This window comes from Urocampus carinirostris, chromosome 2, assembly GCF_059441175.1.
Source record: "Urocampus carinirostris isolate Australia breed hairy pipefish chromosome 2, RoL_Ucar_1.0, whole genome shotgun sequence".
Taxonomy (NCBI): domain Eukaryota; kingdom Metazoa; phylum Chordata; class Actinopteri; order Syngnathiformes; family Syngnathidae; genus Urocampus; species Urocampus carinirostris.
Window position 1 is genome coordinate 34,495,045 of NC_142350.1, and position 15,240 is coordinate 34,510,284.

At 39.2% G+C, this 15,240-nt stretch overlaps 1 protein-coding gene across 1 annotated transcript; it reads right to left on the reverse strand.

Annotated features, from left to right (window-relative positions):
- Window positions 1-273: 273 nt before the first annotated feature.
- On the reverse strand, window positions 274-6,027 carry LOC148371715 (uncharacterized). The gene is made up of 6 exons (XM_088327925.1): window positions 5,939-6,027; window positions 5,741-5,852; window positions 5,550-5,659; window positions 4,197-4,251; window positions 2,964-3,065; window positions 274-1,427 (listed from the first exon to the last, which is right to left on the reverse strand). The coding sequence occupies exons 1-6, from the start codon at window positions 5,959-5,961 to the stop codon at window positions 891-893; spliced, it is 939 nt and encodes a 312-aa protein (XP_088184051.1). The 5' UTR covers window positions 5,962-6,027; the 3' UTR covers window positions 274-890.
- Window positions 6,028-15,240: the final 9,213 nt, after the last annotated feature.

Here is a 15,240-nt window from a genome sequence, read left to right on the forward strand (position 1 = left end):
ACTTACTTGTTCTAAAGTAGGGCAGCGTCTGTAGTCTGCAATAATAATAATGAGGTAGGGAAATGTAGCGTATGCTGAAGAGAGCTGTATTAAACTCGCGCATGTGTCACACACTACGACACTGCCGCTGGGGCATACATTGCACAAAAGGGGGCTGTACACACCCGGCTGCCTCACCTTAATGGTTGTCACTTACAATGCTTAGTTTAAACCAGGAAAAACTTCAACAAGGGTTGATACAAAATTTTAATTAAAAAAATTAGGCATCCGCGTTATACACCAGTGTGTGTCATACTTGAATATATATATTTACATACATACCGAAGCCATATCCCTAGTAGGAGGTGGCTGGAGTCGAGAACACATTCACGACTCTTTCTGGGAGATACAGAGGAGGGGATTCCCAGTTCCCTGACTCAGCCGAATTGATGTGTTGCAACATCCCGTTGAGAGTCATAGGTGACATAACCCCCCAAATCCAACCCGCAATGCCAAACAGGGAGGCTACAGGGACCAATGTTGTAAGTCTTAGGTATGACCCGGCTGAGGAACCAGCAACCTCCCAGTCTCGAGGCGGGCGCCCTACCCCCAATGCCACAGAGCTGGTTTATAATAAATAAATATGATAAATACGGTAAATCTGTTGGCAGACCTGATCCACGACCGTGGGCTGTATTTTTGACACCCCTGGACTGAAAACTAGGACATCATTTACTTCTAATGTTATTTGAAACAGAATGCACTGTTTGAGCTTGTCTTTATTTGATCTCATGACCCCAGTTTTTGGCAGTTTCGCAATATTTACAGAACCAAGTCAAAATGAACAAACATTCGGTCATTAGTAGTCCGTCACTTCCTGGTACTACGCAAAACAGCACCAGCAAGTGATGTTACTGGTTTTTCAGGGTGAGAATCTGCCCGATAGCTGCCCTCACTATTCCACCTGTGATCAACGCAAAGCAGTCCATGTCCATGTTGTTGAAACATGTGGAGCAAGTTATAAAGTTCTGGAACAGAGTTTGGATCATATCACAAGCGCAGCATGAGCAGATGCTAACCAACTCTTCTCGCGAGATGTGTTCTGTCAGGCAGGAGATGGACGCCAAGGCGTTGACGAGCACCTCTTGGATCCATTTGCTGGCGGGCGCACATCTTTGCTCCAAGGTGTTGGTGATGTGCTTCCCATCATGGGGTTGCCCCAGCGCCCGCAGAAAAAAATGCAGCGATTTTGTGAAGATCGTCCACCCGAGTGAATTAGCCGTGTGGATGAAGCCGGGCTGGAGCTTGTGTTTGATGTCACAGATGTCATCTGACGTATTCAGTGCTAACTGCACCTCGGTAAACAAATACCACATGAAGGCCTTGATGACCTGGTAAGCGTGGGGCCACAGAAACCTGCAAAATTGTTTAAGGCCTTGAAGCGTGACCTTTAGGAGAACAAAAGTTGGGTGAGCCACTGATTTGCAGCACTTGGTCAAATGTGTCAAACCCATGGGTTGGTAATGTTTTAAGTTGTTTTTTCATCTTTGTTTTACTTTTCTGAATTACATGTACTTTTCTGAATTTTTGTTTTTCTAAATATTTTTTTTAATATTATTTAGTATGGGGGTAGATTTGTGTCTTTATTATTCAATCCCCCCAAAAATGTTTCAATCAAAAATGATATTTTCAATATTTCAATATTTTATTGATATCAACGTATCCAACATTGTGTTCTGAGCAGCCAATGCTATCACAGGGGCTTTGTGTAATAGGTGGGCGTGACTGTGTATGTGACTGTAGAAGGCTGGTATATGCTGTCGGTCAAACAACAGGGCGAGCGCCCAAGTCAACTTTCCACCAAACCAAAATTTGCATCAACTTTCCTAACAATCGTCCTTATGACAGCTAGCTTTTAGCGGATTGTTGCTATGAAAAAAAAATCATGAACTGAATCAGACTCTGAGAAAAGTCAGAAGAGTGCAACGAAATGGTCATCATCAGCCGGTGCTTCGTTGATTGTTATCAGGTTTATGAAGAGACTGAGGCAGCGTCGTGAGAGAACAAGATAGCGAGGCTGTCTGCTACTGCTACGACTAGGCTAACAATTGTCTTAACCCACCCCTGTCGAGCTTGTATATTTCCAACGGCAGATCCATTCCCCACGAAACGGATGACCTGGAGCTACAACAAGTGTGAAACTGCTACATTCCCAACGGTTGCATTTTAATCATTTTCAGAGATCTGACTGAATTCGAGGACATTTGTTGCTAGCATGCAGCTAGTCAGCTGTACTCTAAATTGCTTTTTCACCCTGAAAGGAGAAGCCCTCCTATTACCTTGTACTTTTGTGTAATGACAATGAAGCCTAATCCTAGAAAGAGGCTCATGTTTGCAAACAAAACATCACTTAGTCCTCCTACTTAATGTGTTCCACCCCAAACAGCTTTGCTAAAAGTTAAAAGCAGATGGGTGGGAAGAAAAAAATCTTTAAGGCTCTCAGTTGGGCATTGTAAACACATAAATATTTAATTTTTAACTTTTTGGTGGAAACCTCAAATGATGCACCCCACCTTTAAAATGTGTCTAAAAATGAAAGGGTGAAACAAGCGCTTTAACAAAAGACTACATTTCCCACAATGCCTGTTGATTACAATACCACCAAATTGGAGCTTGAGTACCAGTCTTCATATACAAATACTAATAGGAGGAATTCAGAAATAAATGATCCTAAAAATATCCAAGAAGATTTTGTGAATTTTTTAGATTTAGTTTGTAACATATGAGTAGTGATTGCAATGCAACAGTAATGTGTGTGACTTGAATAAATAATCCATATGAATGAATAGTTAAATTTATTTTACGTACGTTAAGTTACATCAGGCATTTTGCGGGCAGCCATTACGCTGATGTGGTCCTCGTTGAAAATGAGTCTGACACCCCTCTGCTTTAGCTTCATTTGATACAAAAATGATTTCACTTACTCTCCTCCCAAACAAATGCGAAAGGCGTTCCTCTGCGGCTAGTTCTCTGCAGAGTTTGTTCTGAATCACGTCCAATTGCTGGATCCTTGTCAATGTCCAGACCTGGACATATTCAACAATAGCCAAACATTAGAAATCAACATTTTTCACATGCTATGTGTTAGTTAAAGGGACAGTGTGTATTTTTTTGTGCCTCACAGTGTCAATAGTTCACTATTGAGAAGCCTGGAAATAGAAAACGAAGCTCAATTTGTTTCGGGGCACTCAGATAATGAGCACCTGCTGTACACTCACTAAGTAAGTAGTTTGTGATCTACTAGTGGATCACAGAGGTAGTACTGGTAGATCACGGGAAAGTGTATTCAGTGCATTGTATTTGTTGCGATACACTGCCGTCTAGTGGCCAAATGCAGCATGAGAGCGTGAACGTCAACGTTGCTCATGCTGCAGTAACACATAATAATAATAATAATAATTTCCTTTGTATTGTCATTCTGTGTAACAATGTACACAGAACGAAATGTCGATACACCTGACCCGTTGTAGCGAGCCGATGCAGCCGCAGCCAACAGAGGGCGCCGCCAATTTACCAATGTTATAAGTCTTTGGTATGACTCGGCCGAGGCGCGAACCAGCGACCTCGGCCGAGTCATACCAAAGACTTATAACATTGAGAACTCCAAATTTTGTTGATGAAACGTTTAATTTATTACAATGATAATTCTTTTAAAGGGTATTGTTTTTTTACTCATGATTTAATAAGTATTTGATGAATAACAGTTCAAATTAAATGTTTATGTATCCTAAAATGTATGACAATGGGGTTTTATCAAAATGCCTTACAAATCAATAAAGAACAATTATGTTATTTAGTTTATTATTTAAGTATATGTCGGAATGTTAAAATTTTGATTGTTGAAATGTGAGTACTCTTTTTGCCTACTTTGAGAAGGCGATCTTCTAAAAAACATTGGCAACAGAGAAAAAAAATACTATATTAAATAACATCAAATATTACAGTGTCCCTTTAGAAAAGGATATTTTTGTTTTATATTATGATTTTTTTTTTTATAGAGCAGCCTAAAAAGTTGTGTCGGAGTGCACAAAATAAATACACCCAAGAAGGGGTTTCTTTACAAACACCCCAATATCTCAAAAAATAAGGTAATTGTCTGTTTTTAACTGAACCATTAGAATAATACATTAATATCACGTATATTTACGGGTACTTACCACTAGGCGATGAAAACGCGCATGGGCATCCATTGTCGGGTGTATGCACAGATTACTATGAAAATGACACACGGATTAAACTGGGGCTGCAACAACGAATCAATAAAATTGATTAATAACAAACGTCATCATAGCACGTTAATTCAGCGCAAAATAGAGTGTATTGAATTTTCTCTGGATTTGGCGATGAACTTGTAGTATCTTTTTGGTCTGGCAGAGGGCGCTTGGAAACCATATTTTAATTCACAAGGTCATCTTGAACTGAATTTATTTATTTTCGGACAGCAAAATGCGACACAAACTGCTGTATAAAAACATCCAATGTCCAATAAATGATGTCCGACATATTCTCCTTTGGTGTTTGCCGCTCTTTTTTTTTCTTTTATAAATCCTAAAATCTTTGAAAGTTTAAAATTGTACAGCATACATTTGTATATTTTTTTTTATTGTTAGGCGTAAACGCTTTTTTTCATTGTTTTATGACAAAGAACAGGGTTGTCAATCTTAGTTTGGCTCTGGGGCAGGATTCAGACTTTCTGTTCTCAGACGGCTAAAAGAATGTCAACTTAACTTGTTTAGCTTACCATAGATTTTCAGTACTATGCTTGATCAATCAGACTGTGTTAGTAACCTACCATACATATAATAATCACAGATGACGGGTTCTTTACTAAACATATTTTTTTCACAAAGAAAAAAATGAAAAAATTCTGTTTGGCATGGAATGTGTCAATTAGTCTATTTTTAACAGTTGAGTAAACGCAGTTTTACACCTGAACCAACTCACTGGCATAACACTGTGGCCGGAGAGAGTATTTGGTTTGCATTTGTTTGAATTGTCTTTATTGTCACTGAATCAATGTTGTGCAACGAGATTGTTGACCCTTGAGTGCCATTTCCAAAGAGATTCAAGAGCAACAAAAGTTTAAAAGACATCAGGATAAAAGTCAGAAAAAATGTATTTACAAAGTAGTGCTTGGAGACTGTCCTAAGTAATAGTGCAATATTCATGAAAGAGAAAGAAAAAAATCATAAACATTTTTTAACTTGATACAATTACTGAGATTCACTTGTTTTATTGACATACAAATTTATGGGGGGCAAGACTAAATTATCCCACGGGCCATATCTGGCCCACGGACCGTAAGTTTGATGTGACTGTTATAGAATATTCTGTTTTCTGCAATGTTTTTCTATCCATCCAACACTTTAATATTTAAAGAGATGAGGACATTAAAATATTTTACTTTTAAATGTGATTCATTGATTATGTGAAAAATATTCGACCGATTCATGGATATTGAAATAATCGTTAGTTGCAACCCTAGAGCAAGATTTTTGATTTGTACTCACTTTATGTGGAAGGTCTTTTTAAGCAGCCACACTTTCATGTCTTTGTTAGTGACACCCGGTGGAACTTGATTTCCCCTTGCCATGAGAATAAACTGCTTCATTATCATTTTCTGTACCCGCAAACACAAAAGCAACTGTAGATACGCATCAAGGAGAAAAGAAGTATCATTTCCATTTTTTAGATCTTTGACCTCTGTATGATGCATGGATCCATCAGGTCCTGCTGAAAAATCTATTCCTGCGCAAGGATTCATGTGGGTGAGTTCTTGAACCAATTTGTAGGTGTCAGACCTGGGCATAGAACTGGAACAAAGACACAAGTTGGACCATAAAAACAATGAGTATAAAAAAAACTTTTTAAAAACACACAATTCAACTCATGTACGTACGTATTTGAATCGAGGTCAGCCATTGTGGACGTCAGGCAAGAGGTCTGCTTTCCGCTCGTCTTGGAATGGAAATGAAAACATTTGAAAGAAGGAGGTGCATTACTTTTGAGTGGCTCTTTCATTTCTTTGGTCTTAAGTTTTCTCTGTGATCACTTTCATATTCAAACACTGTGATGTCCAATGTCATGTGACTCTTTAACAACATTGATCCACTCTCAATTGAAGATGTAAGGAGAAAAAAAATAATAGTATATAATAATAATAATGATAATAGCCTGTGGTTTGCAACAATCGGTGGTCTGTGCAGCCCTTTGATACACTTTGTGATTAAGGGCTATACAAATAAACAGGACTTGACTTCTGCTGAAAGGAAAGGACTACCAAAACTTGCCAAACAATAGTCAACAAAAATAAACTACAACATTGGGCAGCACGGCGGCGCAGTGGTTAGCGCTTGTGCGGCACAGTTCATGTCATGGGAACCTGTCGTGGGTTCAAATCCAGCTCCAGACTTCATGTGCGGAGTTTGTATGTTCTCCCCGTGCTTGCGTGGGTTTCCTCCAGGCACTCCAGTTTCCTCCCACGTTCCAAAAACATGCATTTCAGGTGAATTGGCCGGTCCAAATTGTCCATAGGTGTGAATGAGCGAATGAGTTGTCTGTCCCTGTGTGCCCTGCGATTGGCTGGCAAACAGTTCAGGGTGTCCCCTGCCCACTGCCCGGAGATGGCTGGGATGGACTCCAGCCCCCCCGCGACCCTAATGAGGATAAGCGGTACGGCTAATGAGATGAGATGAGATTTTGTGAGCATTCTGATTGCTGTAGTGTTTGATATTAAAGAGCACATAACTACTGTGGTTCTGATATGTGGCAAAAACACTAGTTAGAGGCTTTATATAGGAAAAAACTACTAAAAATGCCGAAGATAATCAACAAGAAAATCAACAAAAACACTTTTTGGGCATTCTGGTTGTTATAGTATTTGAAAATAATTCAGTAAAACTACAAAAAAATACAACAATAATATTACGAAACACGACAGTAAAACTGAAAAAATACTTCAATAATACTACAATAAAAAAATACGGCTATGGAAATACAGTACTATAAACATACTACAGTAAAACTACAATATAAAATTATGAAAATGCTACAAAAATACTTCAGTTAAAATGTAATAGAAAATTACACCAATGAAAATCCTGCAAACAGACTACTAAGAACTGCTGAATAGATTCACCAGAAATCAACGAAAACACTTTTTGTCATTTTGATTGCTGTAGTAATTGGGCAAAAAGAGCACGTACAGTAATTAAAGGCGGCTAATAGCAAAAGACGACCAAAAATTGCAGAAAATAAGAGTCAAAAAACAGTTTTTGGGATTGCTAAAGTAATTGAGTTTGAGCAGGAGACGTCTCCTGCAACTGGAAACCATGAAAAACCATTAACATCATTTTCATGTGAGGGAGTAAACCCCTAACCAAGAAAAACAGCCTGGAAGAAAGATGGGCACTGCCATGCTGTACTTGCCCAAGACAACACAGGAAATGATGCCCCTACAACCCATGTGGTTAACGGATCTGTGACGTAATAGGGTGGATAGGATTAGCATAAGGGCCAATTGGAGGCAGCAAATAGGAAAACAAACGACCAGAAAAAACAAAAACACTCTATCTGCATTATTATTATTGATGTAGTAGTTGTGAGAATAGAGCACCTAACTACTATAGCTTCAATTTTAATGATAAATATCAGTTGGAAGCATTTAATTAACTGAAACTACTTAAAATAGCCCACAATAGTCGACAAAAATCCAAGAAACACCAGTTGCATTCTGATTGCAGTACTAGTTGTAATAATAAAGCACTTACCTACTACTGTCATGATGACTAATTTCACCTGTGCCCGCTCGTTTGGCGCCAGGCACTGCTGGCTTCCTGATTGGTTCCCCGTCCTACTTAAGCTCAGTCTTTTCACACGCATGTTGTCAGTCCGTCAGCGAACCTCTGTTTTCACAAGGCAAGCATTTTTCGACTCTGACTCCCGTCTGTCCCGTTTTGTCACCCGTTTTCCAATCGTTTGTTTCTGATTTCCCCGTTTGTCTCCTGCTATGACCCGTTTTTTTTTTACCCCGACCTCGTTTTGATCTCCCGTCCCGGCTAACGACACGTTTTTGACCTCGACCATGTTCTGATCTCCCGTCACCCGCCTAACTGCTCAAGCTCTATTTTTTATTATATTCACAGTATTGTTTTTAATTTTTGGTCAATTACAAATTTGTGGCCTCCAATTTGTGCTTGCGCTGTAGTGGTAAATTACTGTCCACCTGCAATTACTACAGTAACCAGAAAAAGTGACTTTGTTGATTTTTAGTGAATATTTTGCTCCATTCATTGTTGTTTCCCCCCTGTTTACAGATATGGTGACATGTTGTAGTTACTGGCATACATTTTCCTACGACATCAGCAACCAGAATTCGAAATAAACAAAATATGCTTTTTAAATTCGTTATTAAGATAAACTATATTTTACTTCGCTTTGAAGCAAGTTAAAATCTTTGAAGTCCTTTTTCCGGATTTCATTGGAGTGGATCGACGTCCTAAAGGAGTCGCTTCATGGGTGCTTATCTATACTTGGAAAGTATGAAAGAGATCAAAGAGAAAGCCTAAGAGCAAACAATTGAGCCTTTTACGAGGTATACTCTCATTTATTTCACCTTCAAATGCTTTTGTTTCCATTCGAAGTGGAACAGAAACCAGACCCTTCGCCCGAACTTCAATAGTGGCCATCTTTGATTGCAAAACATATGTAACATTTGTGTCATTCCAATGTTTTTAACATCATCTTGAGGTTAGCTAAAATCGGGGTAAAGTGATCAAGCTTTCTTGTCTTAGTTAAAAGCCTCGATACATTATTTTACCAGATTCAAGAACTCGACTGAATGTATCCGCCGGAATTTACTCTTCAGGAGTACCAGATCAGAAAAAGATCTGAAAATTGAAATAATTCTTACTTTCTAAATGAACGTATGCATGTATTCAGTGACAATCGGTACGGTTCATGCAGGGCCGTTGCTAGCCATTTGGATGCCCTAAGCACAAATGCTTTATGGTTTTGTTTTTTGTTTTTTTTAATACGCACACGTGTTTTGGTGTTAAAGGCGGTCGCGTGAGACTCGCATCTAATAGGCCAGTGCACCGGAGCGGCCGCATCCAATAGGCCAGTGCGCCATATGAGCCGGCGAAAAAAATAATTAGAACCAAGGAGAGTGCACCCTTTAAAACAGTGTGCCAAATGGCTGTGGAAACACGGTACAATAATGAGCTTTTTATTTTAACATTGACTACCAGCAAGCGACGCATGAGCTTCATCTCGTTTCTTCCTTTTTGTTCTTTTCTCCGCTCCAGACTCTTGTTGCCGTTTCGAGGCCATGTTCGCACAGGTGTTCACCAAATTGCGAATGAGGCATAATCGAACACACCACTGGGAGGGGATGGGGCACCATGAGACTTGAGAAAGGCCAGGGGCACAAAGCAAAATGACCCCTTTTCTCGGAAAATTTGGTTTATAGATAGATAGATAGATAGATAGATACTTTATTCATCCCTGTAGGGAAATTCACACTTCCAGCAGTCTCCCTTGTTGTATATTAACAGATTAACAGGATGCCCTCGGGGTGCTTTGTTGTAGTTTAGCCACAGCGGAGTGGATGACTTCACACGCTAGTCCAAAGGTTTGACGTCCCTGCGACAGATGGAAATCTTTGTGCCCAGGGATACGCCACCTCGTGTTAGCGAGTCCACCTCTTCTCCGCTTCCGCAGGCTTTCGTGTCCCTGTCTCCGGATAGCAGCTCCGGTCCGGGTAGCTCCGGGTTGCTCCACGTTAGCGTCCCGGATGCTAAACGTGACCCACGTTTCTGTGAATCACAGCAAACTGCGCTCCCTGTGTGCTTTTATGTTTTTCACCAACACAGCCAGTTCGTCGGTCTTATTTGGTAGAGAGTTCACATTTACCATGATTACAGACAGTACCGAAGACTTGTAACGCTGCTAACTGCTTAGCTAGCTCCGGCTCTCCATCTACGATAGGGCTTCCTTATCACGCCGGCACGAGAATTCTTCAGGGCAAGGAGTTCATTCATCGAATAAACGCATTTTTGTGTGTTAAAACCCATAACGACAGGATGGAAAGTAATCCAAAGTGTAGTCGTCAAATTGGATGAAAAACACCGTAGATAGAAGCAGACAATAAAAACAATAAATCACAAAAAGTGCAAGATAACAGGGAGCTGCTGGAAAGACTGCCGCTCGCAGCGGCGCCACTTTGATGGTTTATGTTGATTTTGTATTGTTTAACCTCATTAGCATATATTATTAACACTTTTATCACTTTACACTTTTTTCATGACTCTGATTTCTTTTGCTGCCCTCCTAGGCATTTGATGCCCTACGCAGTGCGCATTATAAGCGTTTGTGGGGCTATGGCCATGGGTTCATCAGATCTCCAAATAAATGAAACCACTGTAAAGCGTATTCATCATTTGATTGGCAACGTAAAATGTTGTTTAAAAAATAGCATTATTTCCAATACAAAACGGTAACACAAATGTTATCGTCTTTACTTATAAATGAAGTGCATGCGCTGTTCCTTTTGAATAAAGCATCGTTAACTTGCTTGTAAAAATCCTCCTTTTTTTCCTTGTCCTTGAATTGGCATCACCTGCTTTGATTTAATGGTCTAATTTCGAAGAGTCATTCAATTTCAAGACTCATTTTGTTTTAAATAAAGGCCAAGCATTGTGACAAAAAAAAATCTAGATAGCTGCACTTGAATTGCCGTTTGTTAGCTAATACTGTAATGCCTTGTTTTTTCCTGCTTAAATGGGGAACAGACACCCTCCACCCCTGCCAGAAGCTATAGATAAGGCAAACAGGAAGTGCAGAGCAGTGCGGACTTTTAAAGTGGTCCGCTACTGTGGCAACACCATAGATTTTCATAAATACATTAAAAAACACCCTATACAGAGCAACAGTAAGAACAGAAAACAAGAAAACGCTAGCGCTTGCCATCTGTTCTTGTCTTTCACAATAGCGTGCATGTCTTCTAGGCATTAATGATGTCATCAAGTCCTCACATAAACGCAAATAATATTATAATCTTTTTATTCTTACAATGATTATTTATCTTGTTTTTATTTTTTCAACAATTATGTTTGTCTATGTGTTTGGCATTAAGGGGTATTGAGTGGGGCTAAAGGGGGCGTTTTATTTTTTACACAGCACTAAGAGTTGGAATCTATTTTGTGAAAAGTGCTTTATAAATACATTTTGATTGATTGAACCAAAAATACAAACATTTTACTGTTCCTGAAGAAAAACTTGATATCCACTGTGACTATGGCAACAAAGCCAAAGCCCAGGGCTTCTTCATTGGAGCAGAGAGCCACAAGCTCAAAAATGAAAGCCAAGTGACCGTTTATTTGCATGACTTACTTTATTCTAAAAAATATTGTGCAATGTCTTTCAGTTATCTTGTTGAAACTGTTATGCAGTATTTGTATTTTCATTACATTGCCGCTTTTATTTTTATTTGACTCACTTGGTTTTGCTCTGAAACAGATGTAATAAAAATATTTATAATTAATTTTTGGACTGTTGGCATCCATCGCTTTGGTGCCCTACTGCCCCGAATTGTTAAGTTAATGAAAAATAACTTGAATACACATAGTTAGTTAATTTTGTGTTTTTGCAGGTACAGAAGATCTTCATGAAGCAATTTATGCTCATGGCCAGGGAAAATCTAGTGCCTCTGTGTCTCACGTTTAAAAACTTTGTAGCAGCTTAAAAAAAATATTTCACTGACTGAGTACAAAGTTGTCTAGGAATATTTTCCAGATCAAAAATGTTGGCTGCATGTTGAAATAACTCCAATCTGTGTCAATTTTGTCCATGGCATGTGGTCTATACAAACTGGCCCCTTTTTGATCAATATGTTTTAAGTATCTGTAGATATAGCCGAAAGATGTGTACAGTAATCCCACGTTTTTCGTGGGGGTTGCCGTACGAAAATGACTTGTGATATTTAAAATTTGCAAAGTTGAAATCTTTATTAAATACTCAATTACAGTGGTTCTCAATTAAGCGCCACCATTCCACCTCAAATACAGTCTGCCACCCACATCAAAAGAAAATTTCAACTTCTCAAATTTATCGAATGAAAAGATGGTAGGGTTTTAAGTATTGATGGAATATTTTTCATGAAACAAAATGACCTGTCAGAACCAGAAAAAATTGTAGACCCAAGCGCGTAATGTTTCACACAAAAGTTTATTGGGATATTAAGGAGACAAGCGCCAGCGATCCGGTGCTCGCTGGACAGGAAGAGCAAGCAGCTCACGGGATCGAAGCGTGATCGAAATGCGGAATTGAATGGATTTGCCGGGGTGGGAGATCGGAGCATGGTTAAACGGGCAAAACGTGTCAAAAGCCGGAGCGGGAGATCGTGGTCGGTCTTCAAAAAATGGGTCAATAGCCAGTGACAAACCGGAAATCTGGAATGGACGAGTAGGATACATATGAAGACAGGACAGACGGGAGCCAGAGTCAAAGTGCTTGCCTTGCGTATGCGGAGGTTCGCTGACGGACTGACTAGGAGTGACTGGAGTACTGAGTTTAAATAGGAGGGGAATCAATCAGGAAACAAGCAGCAGCTGGAGCCAAACAAGCAGGTACAGGTGAGGGCAATGAGTAATCATGATATGACCAGAAAAAAACAAAACTTCAAGTACAGTATATACACTAACATATAAGCCTGCATCCCATACAAGTGACCCCCTGTTTTAAAATTGACACTTACACACATACTAGAATATTAAAAAATCCTGTACCCAAACAACCATAATTACTTAGTTGTTTCGATAATAAAGATCAGTACTGGTAAAAAAAGCTAGAAATATAACATAACAAGAATAGCCTTTTTATTTCAAAGCAGACCACACAAATTTGGGAAGGTTCATGGCAAAACTAAACAACTTCAAATGAAAGAACTGTTGAAAGACCAAAACATCCATCCATTATCTGCACCGCTTATCCCAGCTATCTTTGGGCAGTGGGCAAGGGACACTCTGAACTGGTTGCCAGCCAGTCGCAGGGCACACAGGGACAGACAATAGGCTCGCTTATTCACACCAATGGACAATTTGGACCGGCCAATTAACCTGACATGCATGTTTTTGGAATGTGGGAGGAAAACCGGAGTTCCCGGAGGAAACCACACAAGCACGGGAACAACATGAAAACTCCACACAGGAAGGTTCGATCTACGCAGTGCGCATTATAAGCGTTTGTGACCTCAGAACTGTGCCGCACACGTGCTAACCACTGCTCCACCGTGCTGCGACCAAAATATGTCAACATTAAAAGTACAGTATGTATTACTTGACCAATAGATGTCGCTGTTTGATGTAGTGCATCTGAAAACGAGTGCTAAGAATTACAAGGAAAAATACAAACTACGGACACTCAGATTGACCATACCACACCATTTTAATTCTTATTTTTGCCCAGCCTTTTTGAGGATTATGGGCGCACTTGAGCAGCAAGACATTTATGTCCGTTCCCTTTTGGTGAGGTTCATGTTCTGCAAAATAAATGCAAATTTCTCGACTTACGAGTATTTTCCCATTTTTTGTTGCAAAATCCTTAAGGTCTGATCGTTTCGGATCTTTCTAGAAAATGTTCTATAAGATTGAGGTCTGGACTTTGGCTTGGTCATTTTAACACGTTTATATTGTTCGTTTTAAACCACCACCCTAACCCATTGTAGATTTTAATTTATGTAAAAAAATACAAATTTCTCGACCTATGAATTTGTTTTCCAAATCAAAACTAACATTATATGATACATGATAGTTTGTGTATTTTTGCCTAGTATTCAAATCAATGTTTTTTTTTCAACTGAAAGCACTTAGGGAGCACCTGGTCAGTGGAATTGTGAAAGGTGCTGGAAAATGGGGTACTGCTGACATTTCTTGAAGAAGGAGAGGGAAAACAGTGACAATTTCTACTGGTTTATGAAATGTGATTTGAATTCAAAATACAACGTCAACACAGACACATTTAGAAATTTTGTATTTTTCACAGTAAATGTGCCTATTAAAAAATGAAAACCATTGACCTAAAACCAAATGGGATACCGTGTAATATTTGACCACTAGATGCCTCTGTATTACGTAGTACAACCGAAATTAAATTCTACACAGTACAGGGGAGATGGCAAACTACGGAGACTTAATGTGACCAAATCGCAGCATTTTTCTTTTCATTTTTTTGCCCAAACTTTCAGAAGGTATTAGGCCGTACTCTTAGCAGCAAGATGGCGAACGATCATGTCAGCTCCCTCTAGGTGAGCCTCCTGTTCTATCAAATGTAAAAAAAAAAAAAAAAAAAAAAATCTTGACCTCACGTATATAAAACCCCAGTGTGTTATATTGGACCACTAGGTATAGCACGGCAGACAAAAATGGCGGCGACTTAAGAAGAAATTCCACTGTGTGAAAGAAATACAAATTTCTTGACCTATGATTTGTTATTCTAAAGAAATGAACATTGGTATGATAGTTCATATATTTTTACCTAGTAATTAAATCAATGTTTTGTCATTTTTAATGAATGGAGGTTTCGAGGCAGTAAATATTACACACTGTCCCTTTAAAAAAATTGCACGTTTATATGATAGCTTATGTAATTTAATTTTTTTAATTGCCAAGAGGAGGCACTAAGTAATACACAATGTCCCTTTTAATGTTACTCTTAATAGTGTACAAACAATGCTGAAATGAATTTCAAGCAGGAATACAGTGGTACCTCTACTTACAAATGTCTCTACATACGAAAGTTTCAGGTTACAAAGAACCTGAACGGGAAAATATTGCCTCTAGTTACTAAGACGTTTCAGGATACAAAGTCAAAAGTACATGACAGTACGCTCTCCCATTTGCCACTACCAGAGTTCTACTTGGCAACCCGATGCATATGTGTGAATCCCGGCATGCTCTTCGTGTCCCCTTCCCGCTCTGTAAACAGTCTACTGTATGGTACCGCTACAAAGAGCTATCTTTCTCAATAGACCTCATGGAAGACATGCAGAAAAGTGGACAAGGAAAAATGAGAAGACGATACATTGAAACGAAGCAAAAGATAATAGAAAGGTATTAAAAGTCATCTCGCAAAAGAATACGATCGCCATGATAATTAAGCAAAAGCAGACGTCATTGGATCAGTTTTGGAAGATACGCGAGGCCA

Excerpts from the sequence above, each read along its gene's own strand:
- LOC148371715 (XM_088327925.1), bottom strand. The coding sequence starts at position 5,961 with ATGGCTGACCTCGATTCAAATAC. Across the intron at positions 4,252-5,549 it reads AAAAAGACCTTCCACATAAA|TAATCTGTGCATACACCCGA; the intron begins GTGAGTACAAAT and ends TCATTTTCATAG. Across the intron at positions 3,066-4,196 it reads CGCGTTTTCATCGCCTAGTG|GTCTGGACATTGACAAGGAT; the intron begins GTAAGTACCCGT and ends GAATATGTCCAG.